This window comes from Lissotriton vulgaris, chromosome 7 (genome assembly GCF_964263255.1).
Source record: "Lissotriton vulgaris chromosome 7, aLisVul1.2, whole genome shotgun sequence".
Classification (NCBI taxonomy): Eukaryota; Metazoa; Chordata; class Amphibia; order Caudata; family Salamandridae; genus Lissotriton; species Lissotriton vulgaris.
This window is the reverse complement of record NC_141695.1, coordinates 478,800,259-478,816,484: the sequence shown is the minus strand read 5'-3', so window position 1 is coordinate 478,816,484 and position 16,226 is coordinate 478,800,259. Positions and strand designations below refer to the sequence as shown.

At 41.4% G+C, this 16,226-nt stretch overlaps 1 protein-coding gene across 1 annotated transcript in view; it reads left to right on the top strand.

The window, feature by feature from the left end:
- The window catches only part of LOC147701912 (cytosolic phospholipase A2 gamma-like), a 956,977-nt gene that overhangs the window by 559,007 nt on the left and 381,744 nt on the right, over nucleotides 1-16,226 (top strand). Inside the window, exon 7 of the mRNA XM_086930542.1 lies at nucleotides 15,463-15,500. Within this exon, the coding sequence (XP_086786668.1) occupies nucleotides 15,463-15,500 (38 nt within the window). The remainder of the gene's footprint in view (nucleotides 1-15,462; nucleotides 15,501-16,226) is intronic.

Here is a 16,226-nt window from a genome sequence, read left to right as displayed (position 1 = left end):
GCTTGGTAAATTCATGAAGACCAAGCAGGGGAATCTATTCTTGCCATTTGATGACCTCAGGTCCGGGTTCGACTGTGTCAGACATGACATAATCTGGAGTATTCTCGAAGAAAAGGGAGTGGAAATCCTGCTTATACTCTTCATGAGGCAGCTATACAGCAACGCCTATGCCAGGGTCCGTTATATAATCATGGGGGATGCACTGCTAAGTTTCCTATAGGGAAAGGGGTCAGACAAGGGTGTGTTCTTGCCCCCTTTCTTTACGCATTATACATCAACGGTCTTGGACAGTTTCTGGTTAGTCAATGTCAGGATCTACCACACATTGACAAGTTCCCAATCCCAGTATTATTGTATGCGGATGATGCTGTTTTAATGTCTCGCACCCAAATTAGGCTACAAGGTGTAGTGTCAAGTTTCGCAAGATTTATGCACAACCTGGGTCTGCATGTGAATACTTCTAAAATGTTTATCATGAAATGCGTATCGTATATTGCAAAATGTAGAGACATTTTTATTAATAATAACAAGGATGATTTACGAACAGATTATCCTATTTGGGCATTCTTTTTGATCAGAGGTTGACCTTGTCACATGCCTTCTTAGCAAGAAAACTACTTTTTGCTAAAGATGCAGCCGCCCTAATTAATTTGGTCATAAAACTAGGTAGAAGGCCGGCTGTGGAATTTATTTGGATATATGAAGCTAAGTGCCTCACTACTGCCATGTATGTTGCTGGCATTTGAGGCTATGTGCATCCCCAACTTTTTCAACTGATTGAGAACACCTTCATTAAATATCTACCAGCAGTACTAGTAATACCGCCACCTATATCTGTCATGTAGAGTTAGGCATTCTATATATAGCTGATCTGATAAAGATACAACCACTTTTATTAGGGCAAAAGATATGGTCATCACCTGATACTAGTGTTAACCAGTATATTCTTATAGATTTTCAAAACATCAAAGTGTCTTCTGCATTCCTTGGTTAAACTATAATAAAAACTTCATGTCAGACATTGGGCACCCCAAATACTTTACTGAGCCTAGAAGTATAACGTCAGTTCCCAAAGAAAACCTGAAAACTGACAGTCTAAACCATTTGGAGACAAGTAAACTTTCAAAAGAAACTCTAAAGTCTACAGTCGCGGAACACCAAATGTTACTGACATGTCATGGCCTTCAACCATATCTTTTGTACATAATAAGAGGATATTATAGGATGCTGCTGACCCGTTTTCGCCTGAGGATCTTTCACAGAATAACATGTTTTCCAGTTGTGAATGACTGGTCTAGAACCCTGGGCATATGCCCATGCGAATATATGTCTCTACAGTCTACTATGCATGTTCTTCTATTCTGTAAATGCTATACTGTCCCCAGAAAAAGATGGATTGTTCCCAATTTAAAGAAACTGGGCGTAAGACAATACCGTCCAGCTTTTTTAATGTTACAAATCTTATTGTATGGACTCTGTACGAGCCCTATAGTATCGTACCTGAAATCTGTGATCAGATTTAGGAAAACTATGCAGAATACTAATCTGTTTTTTTAACATATGATATTGTTTTACATTTCTTTTTAAATACTTCATATTATGTTATGCAATTTGTAGTAACGTGTTAAATTGTGCTTTTATGATTTACATTTCTAAATCGAATACAGCATTTTTGAATTGAATCGAGAACTCTTGGTTAAGGTTTGTTTCCCAAAAGAGTTCCACCTTGGATTTAGTTTTCAAGTCTGAGGGGCGAAACAATATTCTGTATATGCCAGAGGCTTTCATATCAGAGGAATTATCTGAATAAGGGAGAGGGGTTTGACCCACTCGGATGGGGTTAGAAGCCTGAGATTGAAGAGGAAGAAGAAGTGTTTTGAGATGAAGGTAACGTGTAGGACGATGAGAACATACATCATACTTTACCTGAATCTCAGAAAAATCCTTAAGAGAGCCGTCATTAAGAATTTGGTGCTTATTGTACTAGATAGGGGTCTGTGAAATTGTATCCATACAGGAATTTAAAGAAATAATTAAAGGTTTAGCAATAGCTATGGAATGAGGAAGTATTGGAGAAAACAATACCTTAGGAGGTTTAGAGTTAGGAACCGTCTTATTCAAAGGAAAAGGTGCACATTTGGCCTGTTCTAGTTGACCCTAGGTAGTCAATGCTGCTTGAGGGGTTAAGGAAAGGGAAGTCCACATTTGTTTCAACATAAAGGTAGAATTATATTGTCTAAGTTTGGAAACTTTACACCTCCAGTTTCCTTTGATTGTTGAAGATGTATTAATGAGAATCTAGGCTTACATTTGTTTCATTAAAAAAATGGTGACTCAAAGAAAGAGCGTGGAAGGGATACTGACAACATAGATGAGTAATAATGAACTATCAGTCACAAAAACATTTTAATTGTTGAAAGTCAACCCCACTAGGAAAAAAATAATGGGGACCAACCCTCTATCATAGCCAAACATTTTGTATTAATTTCATTTAAGTTAATTTTAATGGTTACTTTATTGTTATTTGAATATGAAATACATAAACATGTAATACTTTTTCAATTCCATGTAAACCCAGTGTCCTTAAACACATCTGGAATACAGTATTTTTTTAGATGTAGGACCTCTGATATGTCTATATTAGGTTTATAACCAGAAACTATAGAATATTCATGTGTAATTTAAAAAATTCCAGTACGGATGTGCTTGTGTTAGTAAGGTATAGTAAAATATCATCGGCGTAAGCTGTACATTTAATGTTGATGTCTTTGAATTGGAAACCTGTGAATTGTAAAAAACAGCAATTTTTTTCCAGAAAGGATTCTAGTGACAAGTTAAGCAATAGTGGGGATAAAGGACAACATTGTCTAGTCCCCATGTGGATGGAAAAATAACTGGATTGTGACCATTGACCCAAATAGAGGTGGAAGGGTCAGAAAATAGTAACTTGATATATTAAAGAATATGAGGACTGAAACCGTGCCATTTCAGTTCTCTGAAAATGAACTTCAATTTCACACAGTCAAATGGCTTTTCTGCATCCAGCATTATGGCGGCCACAGGGGAGTTCAATTTGGAAGCCAAAAGAATAATATTGAGACATGTTCTAGAATTGTACATGATAGAGTGACCGAACACAAACCCTGATTGATGTATATCAACTAAATCAGGGACAACCTGATTGTTATGGAGTGCCAAAAGTTTAGCGACCATTTTACAGTCCAAATTAATCAGTAAAATATGTCTGTAAATACTATACTGAGAAAGATCCTTGCCTTTCTTTGGGATCACAAAAAGCATGGCTTGCGTAAAATAACCTTGTGTCCTTCTCATGGGTTAAAAAATTGATAATAAAAAGCAAAAGCTTGGGAACCAGCAGTTGTTTGAAATGTAGAAAAAACTGCAATAAAAATCCATCAGGCCCAGGAGTTTTGTCTTTTGGGAGGTGGATCATGGCATTTGAAATTTCTTTCTCTGAAATTGGAGTATCCAAGGAGACAGATCTATATTATTTTCGTGTGACTTGGGAATAGATTTGAAGAAAGCATCTATCTGGTCCTCTGAAGGGTAGGACTCAGGGGTACACAAATTGGTATAGAAGCCACAATCTTAGTCTTTATTGGACCTCCATACATTTTAGCAGTCAACTTAAGCAAACAGTCACAAGCAACATCCCAAGACTGTTTAATATATTGCAATTTAGCTTTGATAAGTTTAGACAGAATATCATTGTGATTTGAAGAAAAGTATTAATTTTCTAAGGATTTCATTTGCTTTATAACTAATGTTGATTCCTCTTTTTTCCTGAAACGAAAATATTTATGAATCCCCTGGCTGTTGCCTTAAATGACTCCCAGATAAAATTAATCTGTAAGTCTTTGGGAAGATTATTTTTAAAAAATGATTGCACAATTGATGTAAACTGCTCAGTAAATTGATTATCCAGTAAAAAGGTATTTTTCAATCTCCATCTGCGTGAAGTGGGCATAGGAGTAGGGTTCTCAAGATCTAATATGACTGGGGCATGGTGTGAAATAAGTATTGAACCCATCTCAGCATGTGTCAAAAAATCGAAGAGTAGGCTGTGTACAAATATGTTATCTATCCGAGAGTGGGATCTATGAACGGGGAGAAGAAGTAGGAGTCTTGAATATCTGGGTGAGAGGTTCTCCAAACATCTATCCACCCTCTAGAAGAGATGGCCTTGTGAAAGGTAATTTTGTTTGGAATAAACTTGGTTTGACATTTCCAATCTAAAAAAGGGTCTATAAGCTGGTTGCAGTCACCACCCACAATGAGATTTTTGGCAGCATGGGAAGAGAGGAGCTTGGAGAATGAATTCCAAAATACTAAATCTACACCATTTGGATCATAACATTGCAAATGTAGAACTGAGTATTATTTATCTTAATCTCTAACAGAAGCCATCTACCATTGTCATCTTTGGCCTTGTTCAGCATTAGAATACATAGCGATTTATGAAATTATATTACAACACCATTCTTGTTATTAACTGATGGGGAGCAAAAGACACTCCAGATCCACTGCTTAAACCACAAGTTTAAATCTTGTTCTTTAAGATGTGTTTCCTGTAATAACGCTACTTGACATTTCAATCTTGATAAATGACACTCTTTGCTTTTTGACTGGGTAACAAATTCCTTTGACATTCCAGGAAACAATTTGCAAACCACTCATTAGAGTGGAGCTATTAAAGAGCTAATAGAAACCAATAAAATCTATAAAACGCAACTAACCAAAACAATTTTGAGAAAAAGTAGTGAGGATCCGAATATGTGAGATTAACTAAAGAGTAAAACAGTGTTATAGAAAAGATTATAAGAGAAAATGTAAGATAAAATATAGAGGATAGTTTGAAAAAGTATATATACCTTGCAATCTGTATGAAAATATACTGAGTAATAGAGAACCAGGAAAATAGAAATGCTTACCTAGAAGTTTGCGGCATGGAAATGAGGAAAGGAAGAGGGATAAAAGAGAAAAGAGAGTGAAGTAAAAGAGAGAGATGAGAAAGGCATGGGGAGAACACGAAGTTTCCAGATATACATATAAGAGAGAGATGACAATATCCATAAGAGTAAAGAACAAAGAGATAATGTCAAAGAGACGGGGGAAGGAGAAAAACAGATGCAACGTAAAATAGAAACATCGAGAATAAAGACATATAATCACATCAAGGAGTGGAAAAATATTGTAAAAGAAGAGGAGAACTTAACCGACACAGCCCAATTAAAAGCCTAAACATACAATAGGGATACATCACATCTGAACAAAACGTGGACATTGGATATGAGGACAGTAATGGACAGCTACATCTTCATCGACACAAGAGGGGTTTGGGGACCTGCTAAAAGGAAAAGAGAACAAAAAAAGACTTAATAGATACTTAAAAATAAAGCATTCAAGATTTAGTTAGTTCCATGGCTTCTTCTTTATGCACATGTATAAATCTCGTAAGCTCTGCAGGATCCTCAAATGTTTTTGTCCTGTCTTTATAAGTTAATTTAAAAAAAGAAGGATGGATAAGGCCATAACAAGCAATCATGGATTGAAGCATTGGTCTGAGATCTAAAAACTCCTTCCTGGGCTTAGCTGTAGTCTTTGAAAAATCTTTACTGAAAAAGAAATTCTGACTAGACCATAGCATTAGTTTACAATTCTTGGCCACTTTGAAATTTAACATTAAGTCAGAATACTTCAGAAAATAAGCAATAATTCCCTGTGGTTTATTTGAGGACGATGCAAAGAGAGGACCAAAAATCTGCAGGTTTTGGCAGGCCAACTATTTTTGGTATTTGAGTCTTCAGAAAGTTGATCATTTCGTGGCCCTCAGAAACCTCCTTGGTGCCATAAATACGTAAATTATTGTGCCTATTGTTATTTTCCAAATCCTAGTTAACTTCTTAAGATGAGTGACTTCTTTGGATAAGGTATCTTCCTTAGCGACAACATCCTGAGCATCACTTATCCTTTGTTCAACCTCTGAGAGTCTTGCATCTAGATGAGACTACTTATCCTTGATTCTTTGGAGTAGTGCAGTAGTGTCTACCATAAAAGGTTGTATGTTCTTCAGCTCATCCATGATTGTAATGGTGATTTGTTGGGAGAGGTGGGGTCTTTTCTTACCCTTTTTTTAGCATTAGCCGTAGAATCCTTGCAACCATTGGCAGCAGAATTGAAAGAGGCCAAGGATTTAGTTGCGTGCACAGACTTCATATTTGTAGAAACCAAAGAACCAGCAGGATATCCTATATGTTCCCTCAGTGACCACCAAGGAAATGGATATATTTGATGCCCAGCTACTACGAGGAGAATCTACCAGAAAATGCTACTTCAGTGACTAAGTAATGTCAGGAGTAACAGAAAGAGCAAATCAGCAAATTGCAGCCAACACAATCTTGAAAAAGCCCCTTGAGGTGACTTTATCATGGGAATGTTGCAGAAGTGTCCAAAAGAGCAGTATTAAACATACGAATTAGAAAAGCAAAAAAGAGAAATAATCTCTTCAGCCTATATATGTGCAGCAAAACGAGCTTTGGAGCTCTCAAAAAGGTGGCTGGAGTACAGAGCACACTGGGAGAGCCAAGGAAAAAGCCACAACTTAGTACTCAGACCCCAAAAAAGTCTGAAAACATACCCGCTGCTGCCGGGAGCTTCCTAAACATTTCTACATGACTACGGGGCTGCAGGGTGCGGAACAGCTGTCTCTCCCCAAATGTTGTTTCCTCAATGTGACAGAGGGACGCTAGGAGGGGGGCATCTTGTCTCACTGCTGCCATCTTCTATGAGTGGAAGTTCATTCTGACATGATTTATTTCTGTTTGAGACCACCAGCGCAAGTCTGGATGTTCCAAAATTAAATAGGCTAAATGACTCCTGTGCACTATATATGAGCTATTGTTTTTTTTTCTTTTTGAACAACAAACTTGTGCTTTGGGCATTTGTTTTTGATATACAAAAAAACTTTACTGTGCAGAAACATTAAACAGGGCACATGGATGTTAAAGTTTCAATGCCTTCACAGGAATGGCCAAAGCAGAGGCTCTTCGGAAGTCACAGAGATCTCAACTGTCTGGCACAGAACGTAACTATGGAGGGCTGCAGTCCTCTAGAGCAGCAAAATACAGCAAAGTACAGCTTTCCAAACCTGCCAAACCCCTGCGTGTTTTAAGGGAATGGAACCATACTCTGACTGATGAATACACAAGAATACGTTTCTTTCTATTGTCATTATGTAAATGGGTCTGGTGGTCGATAGAATAGGCCCAAATTTACTAAGACTAACTCAGGTGCAAAGAGATGCAAAATTACACAACACAGCGCATGCTCCCTGTTATCCATCATTGCGAAAGGCATTTTGCACTTGAATTATTGGGAAGTGTCAATGCAGGCCACAAAAATTTTAACAAAATCTGCTACAATAACCATATTAGGGTTTGCACACACAAAGGAAAATGTTCTCACAAAATTGCTTTGCTGCACTGAACTGAAAACAACCAGTACATGGAATTCTTGTGAGATCTCTGCACAGAGTAATTTGTACTGAAAATGTTTGCTTTCAACAGCATCATGCAAATCTCAGTAGATGTGGCTTTACTCTGTGCTTTTCCTTTTAACAACGCAGTGAAAAACATTTAGATGCCATGCTGCTTTGCAAGAGAAATTAGTAAATCTGAGCCTTATTTTCCAGAGCACCAGAGATCTGGTTCTACGTGCGTCACTTATTCTTGAGATTTTAATGACAATCCCTGATGTATTTAATGATTTTCTGTGCGTTCTGTTTGATTCCCTCTTCTTCTGGTGTAAGTGAGCGATGGGGGGGTCACATGATGTAGGGTTGCATTTGTCAACTTATTAACTTTATAAAGCCCACTTACCTTCTTTACACTTACTAAATTTCTTACCACTGTGGCAGTGGCAGCTAACACAAATGAAGGATGGTGGGGCGGGTGGCGTCATGAGGGTAGGGGTATTGAATATAAAAAAAACTTTCCTTTGCTGCCAGCCGCCCCAGTGTTGCATCTCCTCGTGCCACCTCTGCTCTTCCTGTCTGCTGGTCCCATCAGCCACTGGGACAGATCTGTATCCAATCCGGGGATTGGTCTGAAAAGGAAAAAAAGAAGCCCTGCTCAGACCAGGGAGTCTGTGGGGTTTCTCCAGAACGGCTGCTCATTGCAGTTGGGCTGGAGAAAACCTAAGTGTGCATGTGTGTTTTGGTCGGCCTGAGATGGCCAGCCAAAACACATATGCACACTTAGGGAGTGCAGTGCACTAGCACTCCCCCCCCCCCATAACTTGGTCTCACCCCTCCCAACAGTGCTGGCTAAGAGCCGGCAAATGTAAATTAAAACTATGCAGGAACATCATTTTAATCTACATTTGCTGGCTCTGAACCAGGCAATGGAGTGACGCTCCTCCGCCATTGCGGAGGAGCCGCCACTGGGCTGTGCAGCTAAAGGACACTTTGGAACTGCATGGCTGTCTTTGTGGCCAATGTGCCAATGGCAAAGCTTTCTTTATTCATGAAGTTCACTGATTTTTGGTCTACGATTCTGGTCCAGGCATGAGACTTAGTTTGATTATATGTTGACTATAGTTTATGTTACAGCATCATTTTATACATGGGAGAGGTGTAGCAAGAGGTATGGCACAGCTGGCAGAGTGGCTAACTCCATAGGGCTCATGGTCCAAACGCTGGTGACGGCTCAGCTTAGCATCATGTAACTGGGTAATAGTTCACTTAATCTCCCGAATTGCCCCAAAGTGCCTTGAGACCCTTATGGGTGATTATTTCACACTTTACAAATACCAGTTTTATTTTATACAGAAACAAATTCGAGTTTATTGTGCTACTAGTCTTTTTCAAAATGTTCAATATTTCTATTTTGTATGAATATGTTTTTATGAAATTTGACAAAATAAACTTATGGCCAATTGATTCATTCAGAGCAAACTAAGTCACCGATATAAGGGATCACTGCAGAATCAATTTAGTCCTTTAAATAGTAGTCAGCGTTGTGTATTAATTTTCTAGAGTTTAGCAGGTAGCCACCTTTAAGAGCTAAATTTATATATACAAAGTAATTTTAACTCTGAATGGCATTGTGACGTATATTTAAGGTTGCACGTAACAAATTATATTTGTCTGGAAAATGGAGGTTACTTAAACTATGTTCCAGTAATTGCACCCAGAAAATAGCAACAAATACAAGAAAACATTTTTTACCACAATATCACTATATGGGGCTTGAAATAAAATGTATTGACCGACTAGGCATAGGTTGAAAATAGACACACAGCTATTCATAATTTATGGAACAGCAACCACATCAAAACTCTCCATTTGGTGAGTTGAAGATGGCAATTAAGAGTCATCTACTGTCATATGGTTCCTACTTTTTCAGTAAGACTGTGCGTTTAGGCTACATAAGCATCAAAATTATGTGGGACAGAGTCCACTCATACCATCAAAATATGTTGACTTAATTTCTGGTTAACTCACAGTGCGCCATCTGGGCCACTAAACTGACAGGGCACTGGATGGTGTCTGCAACCTCAGAACATGACAACCCTAATTTACCCAAGGCAATTCTGGAAACCAATCTTGCCCTTTTGTTTGTAACTCTGGAATGCCCTAAGGGGTACACAAGAAATACATGAGTGGCGTTTCAAATATTTATTGAGGCAACTGGAATCTTGGTATACTATATTCGCTGCGATGATTAATAGTATAAAAGAAACCAATGTCATCAGCAGGAAAAGAATGGCAAACAGGATAAATTATTCTGGGTGTGCTAATGTGACAGATCCTCTAGAATAGTCTAATTCCCCATTTATCTGTGTGCGTGTATCATTGGACAACCAAGTCTGGTTTACAGCAGGCCATCATCCTTCTCAAGATAGGGATGGGATCTAGCCGGGCCCAAATTTCAGTACAGAATAATCATGACAATCCTGTCGAAATACTCCTCTGCCTTAGCAAGGGCTCATGTGGTTTATATATTATACTAAGCCCATCCATTCAGTGCCTGAGCTCCGGACAGGCTGCATCTTCTATATTCTACTTACCCAGAGCTGTCGTCTAACAGACAACAATCCATAATATAGTTTGCGCAGACTACTGGGAACCTTGTTCAGTGTTCTAAGAGATGATAATATGCCTATGAAGAAATGTACATGTAAGCAAGCATTTTCTGAGAACAGTCGTGTGCAAGCAAAATGTATTGCAAAGGTCACTGTTTAAAAAGATGTCAACTTTAAAAGTGAATATGTAAAATTGAAGTGTTTGTGTGGAGAGCCTATGCAAATACAGAACACTACAAATTGTTCAGGAACAAAGGAGTCAGATACCTTTCAAAAAATCGCACCACACCACACCCATGCTACAAACCTACGACCACCCAATCTGCATATCATCCAGCAATGGTCTTTCAGGTGGCAAAAACCAATTATGTCAATCACTAGTGGTCCTAAGTCCATACTATACAATTCACTGCATCTCAGCCTGAGAAAGAGGGACCTTCATTTTAGAAAACTCCGGAAAGCAGAAATGTTCAAGCCGTTGTTCGGCCAGAAACTGAGCATATCTTTTCGGTTGTGAACAATGTTGGACGAGATGGATTTGAGTCTTGCCTTGCTTTTGTGGTAGGACTCTTATGAAATAAAACAACATAAGAAATACACTGTTCCCCAGAAGTGCGTAGAGTAGGGTATAAACAAGCAAAGTGGAGAAAGGGGGTGGAGGAAGCGGGAGGAATCCCCCTTTCGGAACTGACCTAAGAAAGGACGACAGAAAAGGCGGAACGTCAACCCTCGATACAATCCGTAGTCGTGGGAGGTCACCACAGCTCAGTTACTATATATCTGTCAAAGAACAGGAAGTGTGGGGACAACAATTTTATACTAACATCCCACACAGGCGACCCTAGAGGTAGTGGAATTGACCCTGCAAAAAGAGAACTGGTCCTCCCCCAAGCCCATTACTTCTATCATGGAGTGCCCCTCATTGGCTCTTACTGAAAACTTTTTTGAATATGACACTCAACTTTACCACCAAATACAGGGGACTTCGATGGGCAGTACCTTCGCCCCGAGCCTGGCCTGTAGATACATGGCGTCCTGTGAAGAGACCAGTATTTGGGGCATGAACAATCCATACAGGGATAACCTCTCCCTATGGCGCAGGTATATCGATGATATCCTGATACTTTGGAGGGGTGACCCTAATACCTGTCAAGCATTCTGTAACTGGATAAACACACAGAACCCCTTCCTAAGGTTTACAAGTAATATCTCAGACACTAATATCCCCTTCCTTGACTTAAGGATTTGGCACTCTGAGAGTGGGTTGAGTAATAACTTACACAGGAAATAGACAGACAGGAATAGTCTTCTCCTCAATGACAGCCATCACTCTAAATCCCTCAGGGATAATCTACCTTTTGGACAGTTCCTTTGAATCCGGAGGAACTGCTCAACTATGATGGATTTCAAAAAGTAAGCAAAACAACTCCAACACAAACTACAAGAGAGGGGTTACCCGCCAAGACAAATCCACAACTCGTACAAAAGGGCTATGAACAACACCTGGGATGCACTCCTTGAAACTAGAACAAAGGAGCAATCTGATACTATAACCTGTGTGACATCCTTTACTAAGAACTCCACACACATAAAGAAGACTTTTAACAAACACTGGGGCATCATCATTTCCGGTGACATGTCTATTCCCCGTCCTAGGTTCGCATTGAAACGCACAGCTAATCTCAAAGACCAATTGATACACACACGGCCAAGGGTTAAGGAAGTGAGCACTCAAAGAAACCTCTGGGACCTCCCACCAGTGACAGGCCACTGCCCCTGTGGCAGCTGTTCCGTTTGTAGTCAAACTAGCCCCAATAAGGAGATTAAACTCTCTGAGACATTCAATTGGCGACATAAGCGACACACCAACTGCAATACTCCTAGGTGTATTTATCTCCCTGACTTGTCCTTCCAGAAAGAGATATGTGGGAATGACCATGAGACAGGTCAAGCTACGTATCACTGAACACAGGAGCAATATAAGGTGCCATAAAACACACACAAGGTTGTACAACCACTGCATGGAAATGAATCACACCGCAGAGAGCCTTCATAGGGCGGTGCTTGAAGCACACAAGCAGATCACACACCAGGCGCTCTTCAGAATAGAGCAAAGGGGGTTCACCGCTTAGCTACAGACACCGAGGGCCTTAATGATTCTATCCCATGGGGCTGCCAATCAAGGACTTGATATAAATGCCGTCCCCTCCGAATGGTTGCCCTTCTCTTTGACCTAATGGTCCTGCATGCAATCCAAATGCATATGACTTTGGCAACCTACTTATGTTGAAGAGTGGTGTTCTGAAAATTTGTTATCACATTGCGTGGCCCTTCCCTGCCTTAAACAAAAATGGGGTTAGGACTTCACCGGCAATAGCTAACATTACCACATTGCTACCAGAACCAGACCACCCGTTAAACTTGGTGATCTGTTTTGTCCAGTAATATTTGTATGAGTTACATCTCCCCTTTTTGAGGTGGTTCCATGGCCCCCTAGACGTTACAATATGACTTCTACATACTACCACATGGCCTCTTCATTTCTGTGGGCATACACTTCACCGACCATTGCCTGTCCGCCCTTGATGAGACCACTACGTTGCTACCAGAACCAGACTCCCGCTACACCTAGGGGGTTTGCTTTCGCTAGTAAAGGTTGTACTAGCAACTTTTTTATTAGTTACCTTCCACCAATTTGAGACAGAGCCCTGGACCCCACACGCCACATAGTGACCTTTTGTACATTGCAACATGGCTGCCTCACTGAGGTTGGCCACAGTCTAGCATTGCAGCGAAGCCTCTCCAGACATGCCCCGTCTCCGCACATGCGCGGCCCCTCTGAACCCCCCCCGACACGTGACAGGAGTTACAAGAGTGATTCTGCCAGTGGTTAAAAGACGGAAACAATAGCTTGTACACCGCTCTGGCTTCTCTCTAACCACAACGTGCGGGTAGGCGAATTGGTGTCGTCCGACCTGCGGACAGGTAAGCTTGCCCCCCGGGGGGCTCCTGCGTGTAATACTGACCTATGTGCAGCCTCTCCACTGCAAACATTTGAGTGCGGGTTTGTTACCAGCACGGATGAGTAAAAAACCTTCTTGCTTGCCCTAGGATGGACGGCCCTCTATGCCTCCCCGTGCTCTGTGTTCCTGCTGACACAGGGCGGTCCGCGTTGCTGCCCTCGCCATTGCCCAGTGCTAATGGGCTTTACTGAGTGGACTTGCGGTCCCCTTGGTGTTACACAACCCTTTTTGAGTACGGGCATTTGAGCGTACTTGGTGGTACCCCTATCGGGAGCAGTGAGTGCCTTGAGTAAACGTGACTTGGGGCAACACAACGCTTCCTCTATGTTGTGCTTGGGATCCACGGCCTCCATGTCACAGTGCACAATACATAGACCTATACCTTTGTCTCTACTTCTTCCTAAGGTACCTACAACCTGGGTGCCAGCACACATGAGAAGACCGTCGACAGCCGTCTTTGGTCTTAGTAGGGTGAGAACCTTGAAATACCTATAACCGTTGATTTTAGTTACCACATTGTGACCCACAGTCAGTCGTGCATGTTGCCTCTGCTTATTTTTCCCTGATTTTATTGTTTTATTGAACAGAGTTGTTGTCCCCACACTTCCTGTTCTTTGACAGATATATAGTAGCCAAGCTGTGGTGACCTCCCACGACTACGGATTGTATCGAGGGTTGACCCTTCGCCTTTTCTGTCGTCCTTTCTTAGGTCCCACTAAGACATCGCAGGACCATCCGGCCTGCGTTCCTACTTCAAGTGGAAGGTAGTATACGCCCCTTTCCTTGCTGTGTAGCATTAATTCTTTCTTCTTAAGTCCTGACGAATTGCTCCATAAGCATGAAACATGCCGACCTTTAGGTAGAACACACACTGCTGGATCCTTGCACTAGCGTGTATTTTCTCCTCACTGTTGTTAGTAAGGTAGTTAACCACATCACAAAAAATTTGCTGTGATTATCTAGCCTTTTTTAATTATCACCTTAGGATACGTCTACACTTCTCCTGTAGCCCTCATACCCACATGCACCAACTGGCAGGAACAAAAGATCTCCGGTAAAGAGCCCCTTTATGGGTGCCCGTCAGACATTGCAGCGCCAGTCTGACGAGGAGCAAAACCCAAATGATGAAGCATGACACCTAGCTTGCTGTGTGTGTGAGGGTTTCAGTTTCGAAAGGGGGATTCCCCCTGCTTCCTCCACCCGCTTTCTCCACTTTGCTTGGTTACACCATACTCTACGCACTTCTGGGGAACAGTGTATTTCTTATGTTGTTATAGTACTAGGGCTCTCACACTGGACCCCGTTAAAAATTGCCCTTTCGGTTCCCCCCATTGTTGACTAGGACTCTTATGAACCCAATTTCTTGGAATTACATTCCAAATTGTAGACCGCTAGTATGTGATCCTGAGACTCTGGGCCTGATTTACATAGGTAACTGACACTTTTGAATATGTTTACTACTTTTTTTCATGCACAAAATCCAAGGGTAAATTTACTCTATAAGTGTAACTTACAGATCTTCAAAATTGAAGGGCCTGGGGGCTAATCACAAACTGCAGGGGTACTATAAAGGTAACATTTGAGTCATGTACACATATGCTTTTACTCTTACAATTGTGAGTAACTTCACACTTAAATGTTATGAATAGGCCATTGTAGTAATCTTACTGAAAAGAAATTTACATGTGTAAATTACGCAAAAGTCTAAGTTTCCTACGGGAATGAGGCCCTATATGTTGCTCTACATAAAACTCCAAAACATTGTATATGAAAAAGAAATTGCTTTAGCATACAGAGTTGAAAAACTCTGAACTGCACTAGAATTGAATAGCACATGTTCCCTATTTGTGACTGGTGTTGTATATATGCTCATTCATTTTTTAAATCGTAATTAAAATATAAGTATTATTTGGGATTTTTAATCCCCTCAATTTAATTACTCTTCTACACTATAGTATCCTTCCATAATTTATGTCCTTTACTGAAAGAACTGGGGACCTGACGTATCAAATAGTTATTCCCATTCTCTGTCTATGCGTATGAGCTCAGATTCTAGTAGCATCCCCTGGTCTTGAGAGTAATTTTCAAGATGAACATGTCTAGAGTGAATTCAACAATCACCAATGTCCCTGCAGGTGTTTGATAATATTGGTAACTTCAATTATTATTGGGCCGATGTAAACACATTTATTTGTGAGCCTAATGCAGCTGGTAAGTAAACAAATGCATGTTTATGTTTTCCCCTGCAGCTGTTATTGTTATTGCTGATTGCAATCGTGTAAATATATTATTTATTGCAGGTGTAAATTACTATTTTTGTTTCTCCTTTTTTTAGCATAATAGGCACACCATGTCTAGTTGGAAACCATTACTGGAAAGGGGCGACCACTCGGTCCCCCCGAACGTATGGCGGAGTGCCTCGATCCCCCCGGGAAGCCATTTTTGGGCGGGAGGCGCGTCTCGGCTGGTATGCCCGAAGCGGCGTAGCCGGGGCGCGCCTTTTCCCGCCCTAGAGTGGGCTGGCCTAGACACCGACGTAGCCAGCCCCGCCCTAGGGGCAGGCAGGGGCGGGTTCTCGCCCGCCCTGAAGACGGATAAGAAGAGACGCAAGACCAGAAGACGTCCTCTTGTTCTTGTGCTCCGAAGCTGCACCTCCTCGCTACCCGTGAGCTCGGGACAGAACGAAGAGCCAATTTTGAGCGTTTTGATCTTTTTCTTTGTCTTCTAGATACTTCGTCGGAGAAATGCCAAAGAAAGTCGCAAAGAGAATGACGACCGACCAGATGGTGCGGGCCCTTTGCAAAGAGGTGTCCGACATAAAGAAACGGTTGGCGAATCGGGACGGGGAGGAGGGTTCGGGCCCTGCGCCGGCTGGAGGGAGACCTAAGAGGCCGAGAAGGGTTCCAGCCGGTGGAGACGTCCCGGTCCCCTCTGTACCGCTCGAGGCGCCGACCCCAGTACCAATGGAGGGGAATCCAATCCCCGTTGTCGTCACCCCGACATCCAAAGAAGACATGCCCCCCGAGCTGGCAGCACAGCTAGCAGCTTGGTTGGGGGATAGTAGTGATGGCGCCACGGCTGCCGAGGCACAGGCGCTGA